The sequence below is a fragment of the Sorex araneus genome, chromosome 4, assembly GCF_027595985.1.
Source record: "Sorex araneus isolate mSorAra2 chromosome 4, mSorAra2.pri, whole genome shotgun sequence".
Lineage (NCBI taxonomy): Eukaryota > Metazoa > Chordata > Mammalia > Eulipotyphla > Soricidae > Sorex > Sorex araneus.
The window spans coordinates 123,825,073-123,852,609 of record NC_073305.1 but is presented as its reverse complement, the minus strand read 5'-3'; the positions used below and the strand labels follow the sequence as shown (position 1 = coordinate 123,852,609).

General features: G+C 35.9%; 1 protein-coding gene across 1 annotated transcript in view; it reads left to right on the top strand.

Moving 5' to 3' along the window:
• Nucleotides 1-27,537, top strand: part of MMS22L (MMS22 like, DNA repair protein) — a 120,799-nt gene that overhangs the window by 39,873 nt on the left and 53,389 nt on the right. Inside the window, exons 13-14 of the mRNA XM_055136031.1 lie at nucleotides 14-240; nucleotides 2,702-3,202. Of these exons, the coding sequence (XP_054992006.1) occupies nucleotides 14-240; nucleotides 2,702-3,202 (728 nt within the window). The remainder of the gene's footprint in view (nucleotides 1-13; nucleotides 241-2,701; nucleotides 3,203-27,537) is intronic.

Genomic DNA, 27,537 nt, shown 5'->3' with positions numbered 1-27,537 from the left:
TTGTTTTTTATAGAACAGTTCTTTTAGTATTTCTTGGCTTCCTTTGAAAGGCCTTACAAAGATCAGTAGGTCTTCCTTGTCGATGCTAGAAATGGTGAAGACCTGCTGCTGTGATAAGCAAGACCCTGACCTGTACAGCTCCAGCAGCAGCTATACAATTTTTCTTTGCATTTTGGCAAAAGTTGTCAAGAAAGCTATAAAGAGCAATGGACTTCATCCGTGGAAACAAGTCAAGGGAAGGTTTGTTGCCTCTCAGTATTAATTGTTACCTGATGAGAAGTGTTACTCTTTGCATTTTCTGTTTATTGGTGCTAGAAGTATTTGTTGTCTCTGCGTTTTAAATATAGTCCTTATTATAGGAGAGCAGCTTATGGGACTTTTTGATCCTGCCAGTTTACTACAGTATGAAACAAACTTTGTAGCTGAAACTTCTGGAGGGCTCTTATTTCTTATTTATCTCATCAGTACTGTCACTGTCACTGTCATCCCGTTGCTCACAGATTTGTTCGAGCGGGCACCAGTCACTTCTCCATTGTGAGGCTTGTTACTGTTTTTGGCATATTGAATATGCCACGGGTAGCTTGCCAGGCTCTGCTGTGCAGGCCAGATACTCTTGGTAGCTTGGTGGGCTCTCCAAGAGGGTCGAAGGAATAGAACCCGGGTCGGCTGCATGCAAGGCAAACGCCCTACCCACTGTGCTATTCCTCATCAGTACTAAAGATTCAAATTGCAGATATTAAGTATAGGGAACTAGAGACTTATCCTTTGTCTTGCCAAAATTAACTGCAATGTTATTGTGAAATCTTTTGGAAGCATTTGCTTGAAAAAATTTGCAGAACTGTAACATATCTCCAAACCATACAGTGACGGTAATAGACTAGACCTGTAAAATTTTGTTTCTTTGAGCTCAGCAACTCCACAAACCCCTACTTCCTCTTAGATTTTCATTTGGAACATATATCCCTTTTTCATTTTGGGTATGGTAAAAGCAGCTTTTGATCATGTAATTTATTTCCTTTCCTTTTATGGAAGTTTTCTAATTGAATGGTTTTGATTTTTGATCTACCTTCTTTCCCTGCCAGTCTCCCTTATAGCCCTTTCTGTGCAACTGTTAAGTGCTGTCTAGCAGTTGTTCTTTCTTGGTAGTGAGAGTACGCTGCAGAGCAGAACACCTCCTATTCTAACAGGGGCATCTCAAAAAAAATCACTAAGTGGAATACCTATCTGAGTACCATAAAGAGTAATTCTTGTAAAGTGTGTTGACACATTTGGGGTTTTAAATGTAAAGTATCTCTCTGTTAATTGTAGGCCCCTTGTCTGTCTTCAGTAATATATAGCTGAAGCCTCTGCCTTATTTTTCCCCTTTTGTTCTGTTTTCCAGTTTGCTTTTTAAGTCTTAATTTTATGGAAGAAGTAGTAGACAGGTGTATTTTCTAAAATGAGTCATTGGAAATTGTCTGGTCAGTCTAATTACTTGACAAAACTATTTAGTAACAAACATTATAGCGCGCATGATAGAAGATATAGAGATAATGAAATATATCTTAATAGATTTTTTTAGGAGCTTATTAGTGTTTTTACCTCTTTCTTATTTGTTAGTTTTTGTTTGGGGGCTAGAGTTAATGATACACAGGGTTAACTCCTGGCTCTGCACTCAGGAATTACTCCTAGGAGTGGTGTGGGGGACCATATGGGATGTCAGGGATTGAACCCAGGCCAGCAAGGCAAGTACCCTACCTGCTGCACTGTCTCTTCAACCCTCTTATTAGCTCTTTATAAATGAAATTTTAATTGCTGATACTCTACTTTTATCTTGAAAAAGTTGATTTTAGACATTATAAAATATATCAGCAAAATGGGTAGGGCATTTGCCTTGCACGCAGCTGGCCCCGGGTTCAATTATTCCCTTCCTCTTGGAGAGCCCGGCAAGCTACTAAGAGTATCTCACCTACACGGCAGAGCCTGGCAAGCTACCCGTGGCGTATTTGATGTGCCAAAAACAGTAACAAGAAGTCTCACAATGGAGACGTTACCGGTGCCCACTTGAGCAAATCGATGAACAACGGGACGACATTGCTACAGTGCAGTGCTACAAAATATGGCAATCCATAAGTAGGATGTAGCATTGTTTTTTAGTTCTTACCCCCAAATCAATGAAAGAGTTTCAGCTATTAAAGTGTATCATGTACTTTTATGCAAGACTTTCTAAATAGACAGTTTTTTTTTCAGTCATTTGAACTGGTAGCACTTTTTTTTTTCTTTTCGCAAGTAGAGATATTTCTAGTACCTTTATCTTAGAATATAAATAATTAAACGAGTCAGTATTTGTGAGAAGGAAATATGGCTTAAGGACAATTGTTATATAAAATTGCTGTTAAACTTTTTATAGAGTGAGATTATGTATGCCTTCTTGTCTATTTAAATAACTAGAGCCTAGAATAAAAGGAGAAGTCATGTAACAGATAAAATAATATTTCTTTCCAAAAAATCTAAATTAGTTTGATTTTGCTTAGTAGATGCCTTGTTGCACAGTATTCTGTGGGTTATTTTTCCAGTAGGAAAAGGGAAGTTATTATCATGAAGAATAATTCATTAAAATTTTGAAATAATGAGCTATCATGAGTAGTGAATGAGATTATTTTTAAAAATTTATTATGACGTGAGAAACAGTTTTACTAGGGCTTTTTTGTTTATGTTACAGAATATATTCTAAATTCCATCAAAAAAGAATGGAAGAGCTAACTGAAGTTGGCCTGCAAAACTTCTTCAACCTTTTTCTACTGTTAGCAGCTGTTGCAGATGTGGAAGATGTGGCAGTTCATGTTTTAGACCTCCTGAATTTCCTCAGGCCTGCTTTTATGTCTTCTCCGCTTATCTGGAAGGGTCAGATGGCCTTCCTTTTGATGTATGCTGAAAAAAATCTGGATATTGGTGTTTTGGCTGAGAAATTTTCAGGTGCCTTCCAGGAAAAAGCGAAGGAATTTTTGGTGTCAAAAAGTGATATGGGCCAGAGACACACTCTCTGGACACTGCTTTGTATCTACATTGATGGTGTTCAAGAAGTATTTGAAACAAGCCATTACTTGCATCCTTCCCATGAAAAACTGCTTAATGATGGCTTTAGTATGCTTCTACGAGCCTGTCAGGAATCTCAGCTTAGGACAGTATTGAATTTTCTGCAGGCTGTTCTGGCTCGAATCAGGTACGTTCTTCACCAAGTACTAATTTACTGTTTGTTTTTTTTTAAATCATCACCTGTGTTGATTCTATACTAAAGTTTTCCTGTTAACATACTCACGAAAGCCAAATATACTGAGAAGAATTAGTTTTATGATTACAGTGGCATAAATCAGTTTTCAGTGTTTTTTATTTTTCAAATAATAGTTCCTGAAAAGAAAGCTTTTGTGCAAACATAAATATCAGAACTAAACTCAGAGATGCAGCCCATTCATGTTTGGGTTACTCAGTATCATTGAACTGCCAACACCCAAAGTTTCTTGTTTCAGAGGTTCTTTGGTGCTGAAGATGTTTTGCTGCCCATGGAGCAGGTTTGAGAGCCAGGTATTAGAAGTCCTAAAGAGCAGCTCCCCACCTCCCCTCTCCTTTTGGGAGCTGCCTTTAAAGAAAATGTATATCACCCCAACACTGTGAAGGTTCTCATTCCTAGGGTTCCTTCTTTTCCCAGGTTAACAACTTCCACACACAGTGTTTAAAGTTCTTTCAATATTTTTATTTAACACTGTAGAATATTTGTATTCCACAGTTTGAATTGTATGAAATACTTAAGCTACACAACCATTTATTCTGAAATCAATAGGTTCCATAGGTAGAACCTAGATTGTTCTATGAAAAAACAATCATGTACAAACTTAATTTTTTCAGATCCACATACTTTATACAAATGTGCAGATACACTTAGACCCAGAGTTGATTATGAATAAGAACAATGATTATAAAACTTAAAGGCACTTAAGACCCTTTCACCTAAGTTTTGCTTCATAAGATGTTGATGACAACTCCCAGTATTACCAGTCACTGCTATTAAAACCTATAAAGCTTATGTATAGAAACTTACATATAAAATAGGTTATGTATAAATAAATTATATGAGAAGTTAGGATCTTATTTGAAGTCATGTGTTAGGAAACTGAAAAGACTTAACATTTCTTCTACTACCAGTTTTACAAAAGTAGTGCTTTCCAAAAGTACTATACTTGACAAAACTGCTAACTTTTTGAAACTTATTTATTGCCAGTATTACTTTCTTAATTTTCCTTATGCTATCCATTTTTTAAAAATACTGATTAAATCACAGATTTTTCACTCAAGTTTTTATGTAGTTGTTATATTTCTTTGCATCGTTAGTTTAAATTTTAAAGGTTTAAGGAGTTCTGATCCTAATCTTTCCCTTATTCTCCATTGTAAATCATATTAAAGCGAGATCTAAAACCCATGAAGTTTCAAATGAATAGATAAGTAATTGAATAAGCAACTTCATTAGTTATTTACTGTGAGTCTTCTGCATGAAGTACAGTTGTTTGTTTTAGGTTGGTAGAATTTTTAGCAGATACACTTTTCCAAGTGCCAAATGCGTTTTGTTTGTCCAGCTTTTAAGTAAATGGTAGACAATATTTCCTTGTGCTTGCTCAGTAGAATTAAAATTTTTCCTATTTCTGGACTGGAGAGCTAGTATAGGGATTAAGGTGTTTACCTTGCATGCACTCAACTGTATTGTGTATCTGGCACCACATACGGTTCACCAACTACTACCAGGAATGATCCCTGTGCACAGAACCAGGAGTAAGCCTTCAGTTCCTTCTGGTATGACCCAAAAGCTTAAAAAAATTCCCTGTTTCTTCATGTGTGTGTGTGTGTGTGTGTGTGTGTGTGTTTGGGGGCCACACCCAGTAATGTTCTGGGATCAGCCAAGGCTCTGTGCTCAGGAAGTACTCCTGGCAGTGATCAGAGGACAATATGGGTCGTTGGGGATCAAATCCACATGTCTCTGCGTGCAAAGCAGACACCCTACCTGTACTATCTGTACTATCGTTCCTACCTCTCCTTATATTTGGGTGAATGTACAAAACAAGAACCAAGAGGGAGCTGGGATGAGCCATTGTGTTGATGATAAATCATAGTCCTCCAGTTGGTTTTGGGGTCAAGAGTATAAACTAAAGGGGATATATGGGGATCTGGGGAGAGGTAGTCATGGACATAAAGAAGCAGAATTCATACTGCTCTCTTATTTTCACTAGGATGCATCTCTCATCTGGCTTAGTAACTGTTAGTATTGATTCCTTGGGGGAGTGGTGAGTGGGCCACACCTGACAGTGACTCAGTGCTTACTCCTGGTTCTGAACTCAAGGATCATTCCTGGTGGGCTCATGGGAGCATATGAGGTACTGGGGATTCAACATTGGTCGGCTACATGCAGTATAAGGACCTTAACCTGCTGTACTGCTGCTCAGGTTTTAATTGTTTTGCTTCTTAGATGGGTTATTTTTCTTTTTTAACAATGATTTATAGTGGACAAATGCAGTTAATTTAAAAATTTTTGGAGGGTCGGGTATACACCCATCAAGGCTCAGGGATACTATTGGCTCTGCACCCAGGAACTACTTCTGAGGGTAATTATATAACAATAAGGGATACCAGGGAGTAAGCCCAGGTTGGCTGCATGCATGGCAAGCACCATAACTGCTGTACTATCCCTCCAGTCCCTAACTTTTAATACGGAAATTTGGGGACATCTTATTTTGTTAAAATTTTCACTAATGTTCAAATATAATGTATTTCCATGGTAAACATAAAATGAAATAAAATAAGTTGTAAAGTAGCAACTAAATATTTCTCTTTGAACCTTCTGCTTTTTTATTCTTTTGTTCAGTGGTTCTTACGTGGAAGTGAATTTGTACTCCCAGGGGGCATTTGGCCATCTGGAGAAGCTTGTATTTTCACACAGGAGGGGGTGGGGAGAGACAGGGTGTGCTACTGGCATCTAGTGGGTAGAAGTTGGGGATGCAGCTGAACTTCCTGCAGAGCACAAGGCATCCACAAATAAAGAATGATTTGATCTCTCCTTAGTATGCTGAGTATGAAAAAATGGTGCTCTAGTGCCAGTGCCCATAAATCAAATGGTTTCAGATAGACCCTTCCATGCCTGTGCTGCTTACAGGCATAAAGCACAAGATGAGTGATCTTTGTTCTGTGATTATTATTTTTTCACTTATTATTTCCAGGGCTACTTTCCCTGTCAAGAGGCTGAGACTGATCTAATCCTTTTAATGACCACTTAATGTTTCATTATATGGATATGCCAAACATTATATAACCAGTTCCCAAACACCAGGTTTTTTATTGTTTGCTGTTTTATGTTGCTGTAAACACTTTTTACTACACACCTTTCTCCTATATTCTTTGTGCCCTTATGGAAATAAATCTCTAGGTTCCTAAGAATGAATTGTGAATATGCATTTTAAAAGTGTATGCATATTACCAGATATCCTAAAAAAATTCTTAATCCTTAAAGAATAAAAAAAATTATAGAGAGCAATATGTATTATGTATATATACATATATACATAATACATATATACATATATATGTACACACACCCACACACACATACATACACCTCTCAGAGAGTCTGTTAAGCTACTGAGAGTATCCCACCCACACGGGCAGAGCCTGGCAAGCTACCCGTGGCATATTCGATATGCCTAAAACAGTAATGATAGGTTTTATTCCCCTGACCCTGAAAGAGCCTCCAATTGTTGGGAAAGATGAGTAAGGAGAGGGTGCTAAAATATCGGGGCTGGGAGGAATAGAGACGTTACTGGTGCCTGCTCGAGTAAATTGACAAACAATGGGATGACAGTGATACAGTCATCCTATAAAAATTGTATCCTCTTCCTACTAGTGTATAAGAATGACTCCTTTCTTTCTATATATAAATATGTATATATATATTTAGAAAAATAAGCATTTTAATATACTTAAAACAATTTTTTAATGTTAATAATTGGTTCTTACAAACTGGAAAATGTGACCTATTCAAAGGTTGAAGAAGCTTCAAAAACAAAATAAAATATTTTTATTTTGTGTTGATTCATTACTTTTTAACTCACTAATTAGTACATTTTTTGACACTTCCAGTTTGAAGATTTTTTTATTCCTAAGAGATCTACCAACATTTTTATTTGCTATCATTATCATTTTTCATTATTAGCTTATAAATATTAGTACTTATTTATCAACCCTCTTACCCTTGTTTATAAATGAATAAGTGAAAACAAATATAGACTTTGTAATTTACATAATATAACAGCTAAATTTCAAAACTTAAACTTTAAATACCTATATCACACCTACCTTCTTAGATAACCTTTATAACAGTTTACAAGTAAACAGAAATAAACATGCCACTACACTTTTTGAAAACTGTAAATGTAGAGATAATTAAAAGAAGTAAAACTATTTTGTTGCTTACCTGAAATTATTACTACATTTCTATATACATTTTTTTCTGGCAAGAAAACAGTTATTCTAAGGGGAAACTTTTGATTTTATTTAAAAATTTTTATTGGGGGACTGGAGCAATAGCACAGTGGGTAGGGCGTTCGCCTTACACGCGGCCGACCCGGGTTCGATTCCCAGCATCCCATATGGTTCCCTGAGCAGCGCCAGGGTTAATTCCTGAGTGCAGAGCCAGGAGTGACCCCTGTGCATCGCCGGGTGTGACCCAAAAAGAAAAAAATAAATAAATAAATAAAAATTTTTATTATTGCAAAGATGTAGGGATAATTAAATGACATTTTAAATATAAAATGTTTTTTTAATTTACCTTTAGTCATATAAATTTCCTTGTAAAGGAATTTTGTCATAGAGCAATTTTTATAATAAAGAAATTCTGTATAATTTAAACTTGGTTTAGTAGAAATGTTTTAGCATCAACACCAAAGCTATTTTAGGAATGCTAGCAAGATTGCTTGCTAGTACTTTGTAAGCTGTAATTCATCTCTGTTAATCCATCCCAGTCACTATTCACTGTTGGTCCAGAGGTAGTAATCGAAAGAGGTTAATGAAAATGGTCAGTTATATATGTTGGAAGTAAGCTTACTTTTATATTAGAAGTTTCTTTTAACTAGATCTGGTTTGAGTTTGTAGTTTGCTATCATCTGGTGTAGTGTACACAGTGTATTGTTGAATAAGGCTATAATCTTTGGTAATAGGAAATATATTTGTGTTAAATATATTTTATTTCTTGTACAGTATCTATTTTGGTAGCACTGTCGTCCTATTGTTCATCGATTTGCTCGGGTGGGCACCAGTAACATCCCCATTGTGAGACTTGTTGTTACTGATTTTGGCATACCAAATACGCCACGGGTAGCTTGCCAGGCTCTGCCATGTGGGTGGGATACTCTCAGTAGCTTGACGGGCTCTCTGAGAGGGACAAAGGAATTGAACCCGGGTCGGCCGCGTGCAAGGCAGACGCCCTACAAGTGTGCTGTCGCTCCAGTCCATCTATTTTGGTATAGTTTGATATTAGTTATGATGGAAAATGATCATCAAATCACGTATACCTTCCATCAGAATGATAGAACAGCTCCAATGAGGCCAGTAAGTATTAAGAGTTTTCAGTAACATAAGGTTCTTTACCAGGGCTGTCATATTTTAGGTTTGTTTTTTAGTTTCAGAAGCTTGCACAGTTCTTCAGTGAAACTCATTGCAGTTTGTTAGAGAGAGACCCACTTGGATAGTTTGTGCTATTACATTAGTCGATAGCCACTACCAAGAGAGATGTTGTCAAGACGCACACCTCTTTACTTTGTCATCTTTTGTGGGAATGGTCCCAGGGATCATTCAGGATTGTTATCCCAAAAAGCAGGAAAAACTGGAGGAAGGCAAGAAAGGAAAAACCAAAAAAGGTCCTTCACTATATAATCATAGAGAGGTATTACTGATTTTTTTTTTCTTTTTGGGTCACACCCAGCGATGCACCGGGGTTACTCCTGGCTCTGCACTCAGGAATTACCCCTAGCGGTGCTCAGGGGACCATATGGGATGCTGGGAATCGAACCTGGGTCGGCCACATGCAAGGCAAATGCCCTACCCGCTGTGCTATCGCTCCAGCCTCCAAGGTATTACTGATTTCTTAACCCCAAATCTGAAATTTTGTTGATCACCTTTTCATGGCAGTTTTTTTTTATAGGCTATAGTATTGCTACTATTAATATTTCAGACAGTTTAGTCATCAGGGCTTCAGTTATACCAGTGATATGAGTGAGGGGTATAGCCATATATCCAAAGCACAAATGTATCAAACTGAAAACATGAGGTGTAAGTGGCAACCACTGGAACTTTGTAATGTGCCTGTCAGGTTGACAGGCGGGGGTGGGGTGGGGGTTGAGATGGGGAGAGAATTGAACACTGGTGGAGGGAGGTTGATACTCCTGGAGGGGCTGGTGTTGAATTAATGTATTCCTAAAACACATCTATCAGTAACTTTGTAAAGCACGACTCCTTAATTAAAATTTTAAAGTGTATATGTATTAGAAAGTTTAGAAACAGTTTGAACAGCTATCAGAAATTAAAGCATAAGATTCCTTTTGTTTTATTAAGAGCAGGTCTATATTCCTTGAAATTTTGCCCAGATAGAAAATATAGGTTACATAGATTGATGATATTTATTCCTGGCTGCATCTCTGACAAGGGGAAGAGTGAAATACTTTACCTTAGCAATCTCTTCTGTTTTCAAATTCAGGTGGGAATAAGATACCAGTCCTTGCATAAATGTGTGTGCAGGGTGTGTGAGTGTATGCGTTGAACTGGGTAATAGTTTTATAACCGTATGACAGAGAAATTATAGGTAGGAAGAAACTAAGATTACTGATTAAAAGGAGAAGCAGCTCCCTCTGGGCTGTTAAATAATAACTTCACATGCCACTTTCTGCTAACTGGAGCTGATAGCTCACCAGAGCATTCTTTATTGCTGATTAAGTAGCATTATAAAAATACTGACTTGGTTATGTTAACTAAATGCCTTCGTGTTTAAAACTTCGAATGTCAAATAGTTTTAGCAGTCATCTTTAACATTTCACATTACCTTTCTGGAATCACATTTCTAGTTCTCACTTGCTGTTGAGGTTAATATAAAAGTGGCAGTCTTTCGTTTGTGAACTTAGGTGTAGCCAAAAGCTTTTCTTTAATTATACCCATTTATGCTACTATAGTTAAGGGTCTGTCAGCATTTCCATTATGAACCTCCATTTTCAGGGTTTATAACACAGCTATGAAAATTAGCTCTGGGCAAAAACTTGACATACGAGGCCTCATGAGATTCGCCCTCCTCTCCATCCCTCTTTCTCATTTTTACTGAAATAAGGGTGAGTGATTTCAAAATGCCTTTTGGCATTGGAAAATATCATTGGGACTTTAAAAAGAAACAATAAATTTTCAGGCTTTGTACCTGTTTGTTCTACAACTTAAGGGTGGTTGTGGACTTATGAATTTAAGCCAAATGGATATTGATCAACTGACATCCTATTTCATATTTAAAAAGAGCCTAGTTTCAAAGAAGTCTAAAGGCACTTGAAGCTTACCTAAATATTCAATGTTGAAACTAAGAAATAGTTCAAAAGGGAGGAAGTGATTGCATTTTTTTGATCATCGGTGCTCAAATATAGCTCCCTAAAATATCGACTCTGTGACTTCCAAATATATTTTGAAAACACATGTTTTGAAATCCTTTTTTTCATCTCCCACAAGCTAGAAGGTCATCGATTTGTTACTACATTTGTTTTGACATTTAGGATAGGTGTGCATGTGTGCATGTGCAGGCATTATGTGCCAAAGAACTGTGCTTATTATTTTCCTCCAGTATTTTCCATGCTCAGCGGTTCTAATTATTTTCATCTTTCTTGGTGTAGTATTATTTTTTTCTAAACAAAAATATTTTGAATCTGCTCTTCAGTGGAAGAACTAAGAGTTGTCTATGGAGGGAAGAAGACATTATGTAAGAGACACTATTCTCACAAGGGTCTACTTTTCCAGGAAAAACCTAAAAGAATATTGGATAGCATGCACACTTTTTCTTTCATTTGTTACAAGGGATTTTATTAGGATGACTTGGTGATAGTTTCTGATTATTGAGAAATGGCTTATTATAAAACATTTGAAATGGATGTGATTTGACAATATTGAATCCTGAACTATTTATTTGCATAATTTGATTAGTATATCCCCATTTTCCCCAAATATTTGTTGTCTGCTCTTATATGTATGATATTATATAAATGACTTGATGAGTTTAATCTGATCTAAATTTGGGGCCATTGTTGTGATAATTTGGAAAAGGGAGAACATTTATATGTTCCATGGAAAAACGAATTTTCAGTTGTTACTTGAAAAACATTTATTTAGAATTTACTGGTCACCATGAGAACCACTTGTTTCAGTGAAAGCATGTGTCTGTTTAAGGGAATATAGTATACATATATTTATGTATTTGTGAATATGTAAAATATAACAATGTCTTTAATCATTGAATATTTTATTTGTATTTCAGTTAAGATTTTAGAGATGTACTATAATTGATATTTTCAATCTATTTTTTACCATGCTTAAATTTTGCCAAGTATATTTACTGTGGACTATACCACATTTTATAAATTCATGCAGTAAGGTAAACTATTTATTCTGCTTACTTATTTGTGTGTTAAATATTGCAGAGTATTTAAAGATATAATAAAGAAAGCATATATGTCTCAGTTTTATTGGTTAAATAAATGAGAATATTAGGAAAGAACTCATTTAATTACTGAGGATTATATGTGATAATCATAACATGGTCAGTATAGTACCTGAGACATTAGTAACTGATAGAAGCTACTACTGGTATTATCATTTTTATTCCAAGAAGACTCCTAATGTAACTATTTCTTTGTCCAAAACTTTGTGCCTGACAATCTCAAACACAAAATTTTGTGTTTGGACTTATTTTGTACACTTCTTAACCCATAACTCAGTAGTTATGGCTACCTTTATCTTGGTGCCTTCCGGTGTGTAAACGAATTATTATTGAATTGTAAAAGTTTCTCATTTATGCTCTATACAAGTAGCTCATTAGCTCTATATGATTTGCAAATAATTATTTCTCATTCTGTGGGTTGTTTCGCTTTCTTGATGTCCTTTGCAGCATATTTTTTCTCACCTTTAATGAAGCTCTGTTTTCCTCTTGTTACTTGTGCTCATCTCTTATCACATTTATCTTGGAGAACAAGTCTGCTTAAATCTTTCTGTGTTTTTATTTAGTGCACAGAAAATTCCAAACTCGCTATCATGGTTTTCCAAATCCTTCCCTTTACCTGTGTCTGCAACTGTTTCTATTATTCCTCTTAAGGCAAATGGAACTAATAGTCTCAAGAAAGTGTAAAGTAACCATGGTTTATATTTTCCCGCCAAAACAAGGTGAGAGTTCAGGCAAGTGCATGCTTGGATAATGCAGGCTAATGTCAGGGTTGAATAAGCTGAAGTTATGTGATGGCTGATGATTAGGAAAAAGTTTGAATCCAGAGTAATAAAGTAAATGGATCAGAAATAAGAAATACTCAGTGTGTATCACATGGAGATAGTGTGGCAGAATATAGAAGGCAGGGGGAAGAACTTATTTAAAGGGCTTTGGGGAACAGGGTGATTTGAGAACTAGAGATTGAATTAAAGAGCATTGTGTAAAAATGTATACTGAAGAAGCCATTATTACGGGCAGTGGTACACTTCTGTGCACACTTGTGCTTTTTGAACTCCTGAGAGCTCCTCCTGTTGCAACATGGTAGAAAAATCAATGGAATCAAAGGACTTAGCTCTGTAAACTTGAGTTCAGATCGTCCCTGGGATGATTTTACTCATGGGAAATGACTTAATCTTTTGGACCCTTCATCTTTGTAAAATCATATAATCTCTCATAGGATTTGAGTATCTCTTAGATCAATGCTGTCCACATATACCAACTCTATGTAACAGTTTGCTTTAATGACTATGTAATGCCCTGTCTGCAGCACTGCACTGTCATCCCATTGTTCATCGATTTGCTTGAGCAGGCACCAGTAATGTCTCCATTGTGAGACTTATTACTGTTCTTGGCATATCGAATATGCCACGGGTAGCTTGCTAGGCTCTGCTATGCAGGCTGGATACTCTCGGTAGCTTGCCAGGCTCTTTGAGAGGGATGGAGAAATCAAACCTGGATCGGCTGCATGCAAGGCAAATGCCCTACCCGCTGTGCTATTGCTCCAGTCCAGACTATGAAATGGAAAAAAAAAAATTTTTTTTTTTTTTTGGCTTTTTGGGTCACACCCAGTGATGCTCAGGGATTGCTCCTGGCTCTGCACTCAGGAATCACTCCTGGCAGTGCTCAGGGGACCATATGATGCCAGGGATTGAACCTGGGTCAGCCGTGTGCAGGGCAAACTCCCTACCCACTGTAATATCACTCTGGCCCCCTGAAAAGAAAATTTAACTTCTCTATCACACTGGCTACCTACTAAGCTTTGTTAGGTATGTAGTTACCGGCTTTGCAATGGAAAACATCTTATGGATGGCATGAGCATAAATGCTGCTCGTATCTCGTTATGGAATATAATAAACTCAAAATACGTACTGGGTTTTTTCAATCTCATGTATGCAATATTGTTTTCAATTCCAAGCTTTTCTGCAACATGTACTTACCACGTGTTTCCAGTCTTGAATAATTTCTTTGAATTTTCCTAATACTATTTCTCTCTAGTGACCTTTATTGTTTTCTACTTTGTGATGAGATAATTTCTAGAGGACAGATACTAATCAAGAAATACAGCTAAGGGACTGGAGCAATAGTACAGCGGGTAGGGCCTTTGCCTTGCATGTGGCTGACCCGGGTTTGATTCCCAGCATCCCATATGGTCCTCTGAGCACTGCCAGGAGTAATTCCAGTGCAGAGCCAGGAATAACCACTGTGCATTGCCAGGTGTGACCCACAAAGCAAAAAAAAAAAAAGAAAAAGAAATACAACTAAAATTTTTAAGCGCCTGCTATGATAGCAAGCATTGTTATCGCAGGTTGTGACGCATCAGAGAAGCAGTCAAATGAAACATATAGTATGCACTCTTATATTTATTACATAAAAGATAAAGAAAATAAAAAGGCCACAGATGTATAGAAAAGAGAGTGATCTTTGACTATCAAACCATTACTTTTTTGCCATTTTATATTTTAATATTTTAATGGTTCATCATTATTTTATAATATTTTATGCTTATTTCTAACCAATTGCTCCATGAGAGTAGATAGTGTTTTGCAGTAAAATATGGATTAAGTTCAGGTTTAATAACTTACTACTGCAAGTTTAATTCAGTATAAATTTAATAGATTTTAATTATGTTCAGTATACACTTAATGCACAATCCGAATTTATGTCTTCTCTGCTCTAAAGCTAAACATTTGTTAAAAAACAAGTTCTAAGAGCTTAAAATTTTCTAAAATTTTATTTGAGGGGGGAGTAAGACAGTAAATCTGACTTCTAAGTAGAAAAAAAGAGGGAAAATAGGGTAAGAGAGAGAACAGTGGGAAACAAATTGGGTTGAAGAATATTGGGATAAAAGGACAAGAACAAAGAATTATACTCTGTAAAGGAGGCATTTAATTCTTTGAAAGTGGATCAGCTCAGTTGTTTAGGGAATAGAAGTGCCATGATTATTTTCTGTACCAAGCACTGCAATATTTCTTTTTAGCAAATGGTAATAAATCAAAAGGTATCGGAGTGAGGTGAAAATCTATTTTCCCCAATCTTATTTATGTCACTGTGGTTCCTTGTCTGTGTCCCATGGTTCACTGTAAGTATTTAGACCACCCAGATCTTTGAAGCTTTGGATGAAATTCAACAATGAGTTTATAGGAAGGCATTGCTACTGTGCTCTCTCATGGCACCACACAGTGCTGTTTCGAAAACCAAAGACATGTTGTCATGATAAATTTATTGAAGACTGATAGATCCCATTCGTGATATGTTTGCTAAAGTCAACTCTTTTCTAACTATAGAATATGTAAAAATACCTGAATCATAATTTTAGTAAGTGGACTTGTCTAAAGAAACTCTAAAGGAAATTGACATTGCGACTTCTGGCTGTAGAAGGAAAGTACTCATAGGGAACCATTATAATTTAAACTTTTACTGCCAATAAGTATAGGACAATAAGCTACTAGGTTTGATTTTTAATGATGTGATGTGTGAGTGAAGAGGAAGAATCTGATCACTTAATTATCCTGTTAATTATTTTTTGGATTAATAAGATCTCTGAAAGCATTATAAATTTCAGGAAAAGGAGATTCATTATAGTTTTTAAAATAGTCCTAGATAGTCTCATTGTCTTCTGATTACCCTAAAGTTATTTTTTTAATGAGTTTCTTAAGGAACTATCAGAATACTTTGTGTATCTTTGTATATTTTATGCTATGATTTTATTTTTCCCATTATTGTTGTATCTGGAATGCTTCCTTCCCTTGCTCCTTTTCCCTTATAGAAGGGTGAGTAATTGTTCTGTTTCAAATTTTATTTATAATTTAACAAAATTGAGAACACATCTTTGGAGTGAAACTAGCATTTGGAACTCTTAATTTCAATTGTTTCTTCTTTACCTTACAAGATATATATTTTTCTCTCTTTAGGATATCTCTTGTCAGATTTAAGGCTTATTTAAAATGAAAAGAAAGCTGGAGCAATTTTCTTTATTCCATTTCAGTCTCCTAAGGCCTATTTCCCCCTGGTGAGCTCATAGCAACAGGGGGGTTTAAGGGAATTCAGCTTTCTGCAAATTAATGTCTCACATCATGAAAATTCAGGACTTTTTTTTTTTTATCTTGAAAAGTAATACAGTGAGTGCGAGTATTATTTCTTGCCAGCGGGTGGAAGATGAATGATTTTGTCACAGTTTTACTGCTTGATGAGCAGTGTCCTGAGGGTCAGGCTTAAGTCTGTGTCACTATGCTGCTCATTACTCTTGAGCTAAATAAGGGCTGATTGGATCTAAATTGCCTAGCACATGGGCCACAGATGAGCTCAGTGAGCAGGGGATGACCTGCTATTCAGTCTGGGAGTAACCCCGGTGTGCAAATGCAGCATTAGAACACCGTGGGAGAATGAGAGGCTACCGGCTGCTGCCAGCAAAAGAAATCGAAATGTAAAAACTCTTTGATGCTGTGATGTTAGAATTTGAAATGTAGGAAGTGACAGGTTGATGGTACTTATCAGCTTTGGCTGGATTAGAGAACAGTGTCATCTTGCTTATATAATGACAGAAGAATGAAGCCAGCCGCTAACTACTGTGCACAGTAGCACTGCTGCTGTTGCCACAGCCAGTCACTGCTGCCTCCTACTGGCAGTTTACTCGGAATCCAGCGAAAGATAATGAAGAGCCACCTCTGTGGACTTCCAAGAACTTGGGACACTTTGACAGTGAAAAACTGGCAGTGGTATGGTGTGAAGGGAGGAGGCCCGGGTGGGAAATAGGTATTTGAAAGTAAGTAGGATTGATTGGGTGCAGGACATCGTTGATGGGAAATTGTTTCAGAATTTTTCTAGTTAACTGAGTGTTAATCCTTTTATGAAGAGGAACTCCCCAGAGCAAAAGCCCTCAGTGTACCCCTTACTGGAATATTGTTCTTTTATGGGGCTTCCACTGGGCTGGTTGATCTCTCAATTATGTGTTTTTTGATTGTTGTTGCTGTTTTTTTTTTTATTAATAACCACTTCCTAACAACTAATCTTCATAATCTACCAACAGACTACCAACCACAGTGTTTGCACAGTTTGAAAGATACCTGATAAAAACATAAAAAGGAAAATGCCCCTGATTGTGTAGCTTATGCCATATAAATCCCCCTTTGGGGAGAGCAATGAGATGGAAGGGAAAGATTTTCACCACAAGCCAGATGATTAAAAACAACAAAACAACAAAAACCCATAAGACCGCCTTTGTTTCATTTTATTCTTGTAGTTGTAATTTTTTTTTTCAAAAATCAATATTTGGCTATCGTATATTTATAGCATGAATCTTAGAAAATATAGACAAGTTTAAAAATAGTTAATTGTCACCATGCTGAGAGAATTGCTGTTGCTATTTTGTTATAACTTCTCATGCTTTTCGTGTTCGTATACATTTTTAAAGCCCTGCATGGGGTTAAATGCTGTTTAGTTGCCTGCTTTTTTTTTTTCACTTTTCATATCACTAGTGGCTATACATATCAATGGCATTTACAGTATTTTCCGTTACTTCAGTATTTCATCATGTAGATAAATCTATACAGTGAACTCTTAAAATATCTAAAGCTATTAAAAAGTGTTTCTGTTTTCTTTTTTATTGAATCACTGTGAGATGCACAGTTACAAAGTTGTTTATGATTGGGTTTCGTCCATACAGTGTTCCAACGCCCGTCCCTTCACCAGTGTACATTTCCTGCTCCAGTTTCCCTTCAACCCCCAGCCTGCCTCTATGGCAGACAAAAATTATTATTTATTGTTAGTGGAAAATGAGAGTCTTCATTACTAATTTTTCTTTGCTAACTATAAATCTTTATCTGTATCTTGGTAGGATTTGTGGAGACTATTATATAAGATGTACACTGCACAAATCTTAATGTTATTCACAACATTGTAACCAAGCTTTTGAACTTGTGGACCTTTTTGATCATATGTATTAGGTATATTTGCTTTCTTTAGTTTGGGGACTATTCCTGTCAGTACTTAGGACTCATTCTTGGCTCTGTGTTTAGGGATCACTCCCATGGTACTCACAGGGCCAAATATATTGCTGCTGATGAAACCTAGTCAGGTGTTTGCAAGGCAAACACCCTCCCATCCATACTGTGTCTGGCCCTTTACTTAGAGATCACTCCTAGCAAGTTTGAGTGTTCCATTTGTGATGCTGGGGATAAAAACCAGGTTCTGCTGCATGCAAAGTAAGCACCTAAACCGTGTTCTATCTTCAGCCTCACAAGTATTTATTTTTTTTAAACTGTAAGTTATAAAGTAATTATGTTCAAGATTTATATTTGCATATATACAAAGCATAATAAACCCTACTTAAGCACATTTCTAATAACAAACATTAGACTTTTTTTTCCCGTTTAGAACAAAACTGTAGTTCTGTAGGTTGTAACTTAGAGCTAAAATGCTTCTTGAGTTTGGGGTGAAGTGACAGATGAAAAAGCTTAATGCTAACTTTTGTCTTCCAAAATTTAAATAGAATTGTATGAATTTTTTAGTGTAGGTTCACTATTTCCTTTCTGTTACTTGTCCATTTTAATGTAAATATAGGGCTGGAGCGATAGCACAGCGGGTAGGGCGTTTGCCTTGCACGCGGCCGACCCGGGTTCGAATCCCAGCATCCCATATGGTCCCCTGAGCACCGCCAGGAGTAATTCCTGAGTGTAGAACCAGGAGTAACCCCTGTGCATCGCTGGGTGTGACCCAAAAAGAAAAAAAAAATTAATGTAAATATACTATGCAATATAACTTTTAAAACTTTGAAGGCCCTTAGAAATAATTTTAAGTGGATATCTTTTCTATATTATCAGAATTTATCAAGTAGAATTCATCCTAGGGTTGCTAGGAGAGATACCTGATTTTAAAAAATATATTAGCAACATAAATTTATATATGTCAACTCTACAAAATATAAGGCAAAAATCATATTATCTTCATAGTAAATAAATGCTTTAAAAATTATTTAATAAGATTCTGCATCTCTGATAAAAATTCAATGAAATGAGTATGAAAGGAAGATATTTAGATAAATAGATGTCATAGATGATGGATTTATAGTTATTAAGTTATAGTTATTATCTTAATAAGATCCCAGTGGCATTTTTACTAATTTAAGAGCAAAAAATTTAAATTTTCTCTGGAACCTCATGTAATATTATTGGTAAGCCAAAACATAACTGAAGGGATGGTGGTAATGGAGGTATCTTCCCCACTGAACTTTGAAACTATATTTCAAACCTTCAGTAATCAAAACAGTATGCTATTAGAATCAAAACAGACACATATACCATATATGAAATAAAATCAGGAGCCCATAAATAAAACCACACATATGGACCCATAATTTAAAACAAAGGAGCTGGTATATGTTATGGAGAAAAAAAGAGTTTCTTCCATAAAGTATTAGGGAACTGCATAAGAAAGAGCGAAGAAAAATTATGACTGCCTAACTCTATATACTAAAAGTAATTCTAAACAAAGATTTGAATATAGCACCCAACACATAGAGGAAAACATAGTTGTTGAACTTTTTGATATCAGCCTTAATGCTATCTTTGTGGGTTCTTCTTACATAGCTAGAAAAACAAAGTGTAAACAAATAGGACTCTGCACAGCAAAAGAAATTAACTGCTATCATTGGTGGTGGACATGGTGTTGGAATTATATGTATGAGAAACCATTGCTAACAGTACTGTAAACTATGAAATCTCGAAAGTAAAAGAATATTTTTAAATCAGCATTAAGATAAGATGGTAACCTGCTAAATGAAAAATATTTGCAAACTTTACATTGGAGTTAATTTCCAAAATGTGGAATAGTTTTATGAGAAATGCATCCCAGTTTCAAAATAGAAGACCAAGATACATATTTCACCACAGACATACAGATGGTCAATAGACATAAAACGATCTACTACGTTATTTATCATTAGGGGAATGCAATCAAAACCAAAGTGAGGTTTCACTTCACTCTTATTAAATGGCTGTTTTATCACTGGTGAAGGAATGGGTGTTGGAACATTATATGACTGAACTCCTCCCCAAAATAAATGGCATTTTTGTAAATTCTGTGAACAGTATTGGCAATGATATGGGGAAAGGAATCTTTGCAGTGGGTATTTTGTAAGTTGGTTAGCTACTTGGAAAACAGTATGAAGGTTGCTCAGAAATAAAAATAGAACTCCCACTTGATTTATTACACTATTCTGGATAATCCTAAAGAATATGAAAATACCAATTTGAAAAGATACATGAATTGCTATGTTCACTGTAGGGCTATTCACAATAGCCAAAATACAGAAATCATTGAAATGCCTGAGAATAGATGAGTAGATAAAGTTGTGGCATATTCATATATATGCAATGGAATACTGAGCCATTAAAAAAAGTCTTACCCCCCCAAAAAAAATCTTACCATTACAGCAATACAGATGGACCTTAAAGAGATTATAATAAGGGAAGTAAGTCAGAAAGAAAAAAAGGCATATGCTTTGCTTATGCTTTCACTTATTTGTAAAGAAAGCAAATACATACAATAATCAAATCTTAGACTCTGGCAACAGAATGATGCTTACCTGAGGAAAGGGGATGGGGATGAAACATATAGAGGGGTATGGTTTGTGGTAAATGACGACTAGACATTTGGTGCATGACATGGTGTGACATATACAGTTGTTGGAGTGAAGAACTATTTCCTTGAAACCTATAATGTGTTGTAAGTCAGTGTTTCCTTTATAGAATAACACCCTCGTCTACCCTCCAAAAAACACCTACATTTTGTGGATAGGTGATTTGTTACACAGAAAGTTTTTTTCCTGAAAATGTGCTTCAAAACACAACCATATGATCTCCTCATTGCCAAGAAGCTGAATGATGACATTGGAATTATATGAATTCTGTATAACTGCATAGTATTCTGTGTAACTCTTACTGGAGAACTTGAGATGGATTATTTTTAAATTTTAAGAGATAATTAAATTTTTAATTACAAATAAGAAGTCTTTAAGTTCATTTATCTGGTAAAGAATATAAATAGTTTTAAATATTTTACATTCATAATAAAACAATTTTTAAAGTCTTGTATCTGGTAAAGAATATAAATAGTATTTAAAATTTTACATTTACAATAAAACATAATTTTTAAAGTTCATCTATCTGCTAGAGTATAAAAAGTATAAAAAATGCAGAATTATGTGCTATTGATAATGGTGGATATTCATCTAAACTGTTGTTTCACCATTTATTCACACTGCCTTTTTTTACCAACTTTTGTTTTTTAATAGAAATGGTATTTTACTATTGAAATCCTGCAGTCTAATTTTTCTCTGTAAACACCTCTCGCCCTCTTTGTCTTTCTCTCTCTCTGACACACACACATATGAACACACATGCACACATATTGTTCAAGGCTACATAGTGTCTTATATAAAGATCTTAGTGTATATAACTCCCATGATCATCTAGCAAGTAAGTCTGTGATTTTTAATTTGGCATGCTTCTTTTACTTACCTTATTTTCCAAGATTTAGGTTGCTCCGTTTATTTAAACAGGATATTAACTGTGGTCTAATTTCATGAGTTACTGATAAGTTCAGCATATAAATGAGTGGGACATGTTTTCATGTAAGTTATTAATGTGTGAATCATATATAAGTAAATTTTTTATAATAGTAAAAAATGCTGCTTCATTTTTCAAAAGCTTCCAAACATGAATTTTAATCCTGACTACCACTTTCTTTTTCTTTATTCTTCAGCAAGTCAAGTAATTTCTTTGAACCTCAATTTTTCTAACCTGTAAAAAGTGTGTAATAATACATATTAGAGAACCAGTTTAAAGAATAAAGGAGATAATGTATGTCAAGTGTCTAGCCCAGTACACAGTGATGAATGCTTTTATTATTGTTATTGCTTGTCCTTTGGTTTCAGAGATGAGAAGTGAAAGAATGTATAGTACAAGTGATTTTAAGATTCAGAGTTTCCCACTTCAAATTAAGTTTTTAGAGCTCCATTCTGATTCAGTTTAATGGTATTGCATGAAAAGAATACTATTTATGCTTAAAGTAAAGCACAAATTACTTTACTTTCTTAATGTGTCTAACCCCCTGCCCTTTTATTTTCTTATGGCTTAGAGAATTCTAGCTATATTAATTTTGTGCTTGCGCCCGAAACATAAATTACTGTATTTTTCAGTCAATACTCGTTTATTGAGTGCCCATCAAGTACCGGCAATGGCAGACTTTGTACTAGTGTTGGAGAAAATAGAGATGCATAAAACCAAATTGCTGCCCTCAAGTACCCCAGAGTGTAGTGAGGCAGACGTATAAACAAATAAAGAAATACATTGTGATGGATAGAATAATAGACAAATGTTGAAGAGACTCTTCTTGAAACTCTTCTACTTCACTTGCAGCATTTTCTCAGTTTGCTCTAAACAATATAAAGCAATTGATTATATGCAATAAGTGAGTCGAACTGTCACAGAGCTGATTAATGCAGATAGATTAGAAGAGATCTATGGTCATTAGTAGCTTGTGCTTAGGCAGATAATAACTCAAAAGTTTCAAAGTTGTTTTTGACATCTTCCACACATTTTCACTATCAGTAAAAATAGTAACTTAGCCAAGAATAAATACTTGGGAGATCTTGAATAAGTTGTTAAGGGACAATCTTATTGGTTTATTTTTTCTACGGTTTTTCTGACATTTATCTTCTATTTCTGTTCTCTAAATGTTCGTGTTTTTCCGTTTTCCCCATTTTATACATTATAAGCTCTCGATCTTTTGAGGACAGCATGCTTTAATAATTAATGGTGAAAGAATAGATTTAAAACTGTATTGCATTGAACTTTTTTAAAAAGTAATAAAATTTACATAAATGCTATACTGGAGAGTGGCATATAGCTGTACTTGTTTTAGTCTTTCAAGATATAAAAAGGATAACACTGCCAGAAAATGCTTGCTTCATGAAGAAATTTCGGCACTGAAAGAATAGAGCTTATAGTATTTAATAACTTAACGTACAAAAAATGGTTGCATAGCTGTCTCGGGCAACCAGCTATTCAGATTGAAATAAAATGATCCTGTAGGAGGCCTCCATGAAAAAGTGTGGAAAGAAAATTTTCTGTTCTCGTTTTGAAGGAGAGTAAAGCAATTCTCTTATAAAATGACTTTTTTGAAGAGTTTATAACCATACATGAGAATTGTTTTATTGATTTCCCACTGGCAGCCTTGTCTTTTAATTTTAATTTTCCAGGGTGAATAAAGTATTAAATGCATAAACCTGTGTATATGACAGGTTTGAGATATATTAAACTTTGCATTTTGTGTTTCTTCTTAAATGTATAAAAGTTTTAAGGTTATTATCTAAATTTTATCTTCTTTTGTGTGTGGGGGGGGGAGGAGGTAGGGGGTGAGACACACCTAGCAGTTCTCACGTTCTCAGGGCTTTCTTCTGCCTCTATGCTCAGGGATCACTCCTAAGCGGGGCTCCGTACCATAGTACCATATATGGAACCAGGGATTGAACTGGGGTCAAAGAAGTGCAAGGCAAAAGTGCCTTAATCCCTGTACTATCTCTTCAACCCCTGAAAGTCAATCTTAAAATTTTTATGTATACATGCATATATTGCCTGCTCGAGCAAATCGATGAACAACAGGATGACAGTGCTACACGTGTATATGCTTACTCTCTGTCTCTCTGTCTGTGTCTCTCCCCTGCCCTTCCCCTCCCACACACACATGTCTATATAACAGCTTTTTGCTGTTTCCCAGGAGGACTTTCAGGTATGTTGCAAGTATTTTTTGAATACTTTGTCTCTCAGGACTGAGCCTATTAAGTGTTCTGATAGACATAGAAAGTATCCTACACTCATATAGCTTATAATTTTATGGAAACCAGCTATTTAAACCTCTAATTTTTTATAAATCTATAATTACTCTTTTCTGATTTCTGGAATACACAGACAATTAGTTTGATCCAAAAATTCCATGTGGATTTCTTGTATTCTAAAGATGATTTATTGCATATTTAGATATTCTGTGTTTCTCTGTTGTAGCAGTACTAGGAAGGCACTAGGAGTTTTTATCACACGAATCTATAAACTTTAACAGAACTTTGAATACAGTGGCTACAGACTGACTAGGTGACTTCAACAGAATTTTCTCACCTTTCCGAAGACAGAAGCAGTCTTCGTGAGAACACTTGTGAAGAGCTATTTTCTCATTGTATGTTCACTCTATCATTTTTTACCAATGCTCAGGGAAATGGAAATAAATGGTTTCTCTTCTCTGTGATCTGAATGGAACTTAGATCAAGGGTCTGCTTATGACCTCATTTAACCTTGATTGCTTTAAGTTCCTATAAACTAAACTTGAGGTTTGGGGTTCAGTATACGAACTTGGGGGGGACACATTTCAGCCCATAGCAGGGCCATTTATTTGTTCCTACTGAAATAAAGATTGGCGGGGAGTAAAGAAATTGGATTAAATTTTCATAAACACTTTCTAATTTGAGCCCCATTTTTTGTATGTGGCAAGAAAATCCTCTTCATCCTGTTATTGCTTTCAGATAAGATTTAATGCAGTGGTTCAAAGTTACGAAAATGGGTAAAAATTGCTAGCTTTCTTGTTTGCTTATAGTTTGGAGCATGAATTACTTTTTTTTATCTCCTCAAATATCTATTAATACAGTATTTTACATTTATTAAAATTAATTTTTAATTTATAGTTATATCCGTTATATAAATCCTAAGGAGAAAGGCAAATGCTGGATATGCACACTCGTGCTTGGTATAGAAGTAAGCAAAATAAGAAAACAAAGTCCAGAGGAAGCAAACTTAAGATTCAGACCACAGAACCAAGGTTACTAAAGGAAATGGGGTGCCAGTGTACTGAAATGGGTGAAAAGGGTTCCTTGAATTGTACTGGAGATCCAGGTATTGGCATTCTGCATTGTGCCCTCTAAAACAAACTTTTTCTTTATTTATTATTAATTTATTTATTTATTTTTGCTTTTTGGGTCACACCTGGCAATGCACAGAGGTTACTCCTGGCTCTGCACTCAAGAATTACTCCTGGCAGTGCTCGGGATACCATATGGGATGCTGGGAATCGAACCCGGGTTGGTCGCGTGCAAGGCAAATGCCCTACCTCCTGTGCTGTCGCCCCAGCCCCAAACAAAGCTTAATTTTAAAATAAAAAAAATGTTTAAATAAAGTTGTCTATGAAATGGCAACTATTTACACTGCCAAGCTGATTTAACTAACTTTGTTTTGTATTTTTTTTAACTTATGGAGAGCTGTTCTTCCCCTTTCTCTCTCATTTCATATAGTAGCACTGTAGCTCTGTCATCCTGTTCATCAATTTGCTCAAGCGGGCAGCAGTAACATCTCCATTGTGAGACTTGTTACTGTTTTCGGCATATTGAATACGCCATCGGTAGCTTGCCAGGCTCTGCTGTTCGTGTGGGATACTCTCGGTAGCTTGCCAGGCTCTCTGAGAGGGATAGAGAAATCAAACCCCGGTTGGCCGCATACAAGGCAAACGCCCTACCCTCTATGCTATCACTCCAGTCCATCATTTTATATAGTTTGATCAGAATAAAAATATTCAAAAGAAAAACAGGAAGGAAATCTCCCCCCCCCACCCCCTGCACCCGGGAATATTTTTCTTTTCCACTGAAATCTTCAGTAAAAGGTGAAAGATTTATGTGACCTGGAAGATTTTTCTTAAGCACCAACTTGCAATGCTACAAACATTGAAATCTGGCTACTTTATATAGGTTTGTAAATTTTTTTTGATAGAAACATAATAGCTATGTCATGGTTCATTTTTTGAACAGTATGTTTGCTGAGGACTAGTTGGGTTTCTCATTTACCTACGCTTTAGGGAGAGAAATATTTGAAGATTTGCGGATCTAATTAAGTAAGTTGGGTAGGTGAACCTTCTAGTGAGACAAGTATTTTTTAAAATATTTTATATGAACTATTTCTTTTACCTTGTGCTAGATAAGATATCACTAAAGTACCAGATAGACTGTCATATAAAATACATGAAAGCATACAGTATTTTAAATAGCATTCTTGAGATACTATGGTATGTTAGTACATTTAATAATGTATATTAAATACATTAATATTTATTGAGCTATACTAGTGCACAATACTTGTGTACAAATAGAGTATTCTTAGGAATTGCTATATAATTTGAATTCAAAGATGGAAAGGATAATCAGTGGGACAAGGATAGGAGGAAAAGAAATGGGAAGGAGATAGGCCAGAGTGATCTTCCAGCAGGTAAGGCACTTGCACAGCAGCCTTGCACACAGCTGACTTGGGTTCTATTCCTGGCATCCCATATGTTCCCAAGCACTGCCAGGAGTGATCTCTGAACACAGACCCAGGAGTAACCTCTGAGTATCGCCAGGTGCGGCCCAAATACCAATAAATAAAATAAATAAGTAAACAAATAGAAAGGGAAAGTTAGGAGAGCAGTATTGAAATTGGTGACAGTTGAATTGGGTGTTAGAGTTTATAGCTATAGTAGAAAAGAGTGAAAGGAGAAAGGATACGAAAGACCTCATGGAAGAGATGAGAAATGTCAGTTGTATCTAGTGGGAGGGACCAGAGAAAGGAGGAGTTGAAACAGGAGAATGTGCTACAAGCTGAAAGCTGGAAGGCGTTAGTGTTCTAGAATGGACAAAGGACCTAGTTTGACGAAAGAAGTGGCTATGTGGCTTTTATACTAAGATAATTCCAGATTATAAAGTACTGTCGAATTAAAGCATGAGGCTTGAGGAGGAAATCAAATACTGTGGATTTTAACTGGGGTTCAACATGAAGTCATTCTTTTATTCTTCTCACTGAACTGTAAGCTGCTTGAGGAATGATCTTAAACTGTTTCTTTCCTCATAATCGTCCTGCCTGGAATACTTCTTGTTTCTTTCTCTGCTTGCCAAGTTTGTATCTTACCAGGCATAGGGGGCATATGCTTCTTCTCCCGTGAAGAGTGTTTATACCCTGCCAGGTAGAGCAGAGGTCTCTCTCCTTTGTACATCCTGTTCAAATTCCCATCACCAGAGCATCGATCACTTGAAGTATTATTGTCTGTCTTTGCCAATCTTCATCATGAGAGTCTTACTTTTTGAGGCTGGGCAGTTTGTTCTGTTCATTATTTCAGCACTGGATAACCAGCTAAAATGCCTGACCTACAGTGTTTCTCATTCAGAGCTTACTGAATGAATAATATATAGATGGTTCTGGCAATTAGATGATGGATGGAAAGACGTTAACAAAGAAACGGAGTAGAAGACCACTGTGGCTTAAACAAAAAGGACTAGAAATATTAATGGTTTTTTTAGTACAAAAAATTTTTAATGCAATATTTAAAAAAGAGCATTATTGATGTTGCTGTTGGAACTCATTTTTAAAGCAAGTAAAAAAAGGTAAGGGGGAATCATCTAATGATCAAAATGGGTGCTGTAGAGTCAGACAATACTTATTTTTAAATTTTTTATTAGTGAATCACCGTGAGATGTAGTTACAGATTTACAGACTTTCATGCTTGTGTTTCAGTCATACAATGATCGAATACCCATCCCTCCACCAGTGCCCATTTTCCACCATCAATGGTCCCAGCATCCCTCCCACCACCCCCACCCTGTCCCCTCCACCCCACCCCGCCTCTGTGGCAGGGCATTCCCTTTTGCTCTCTCTCTCTCCTCTTGGGTGTTATGGTTTGCTATA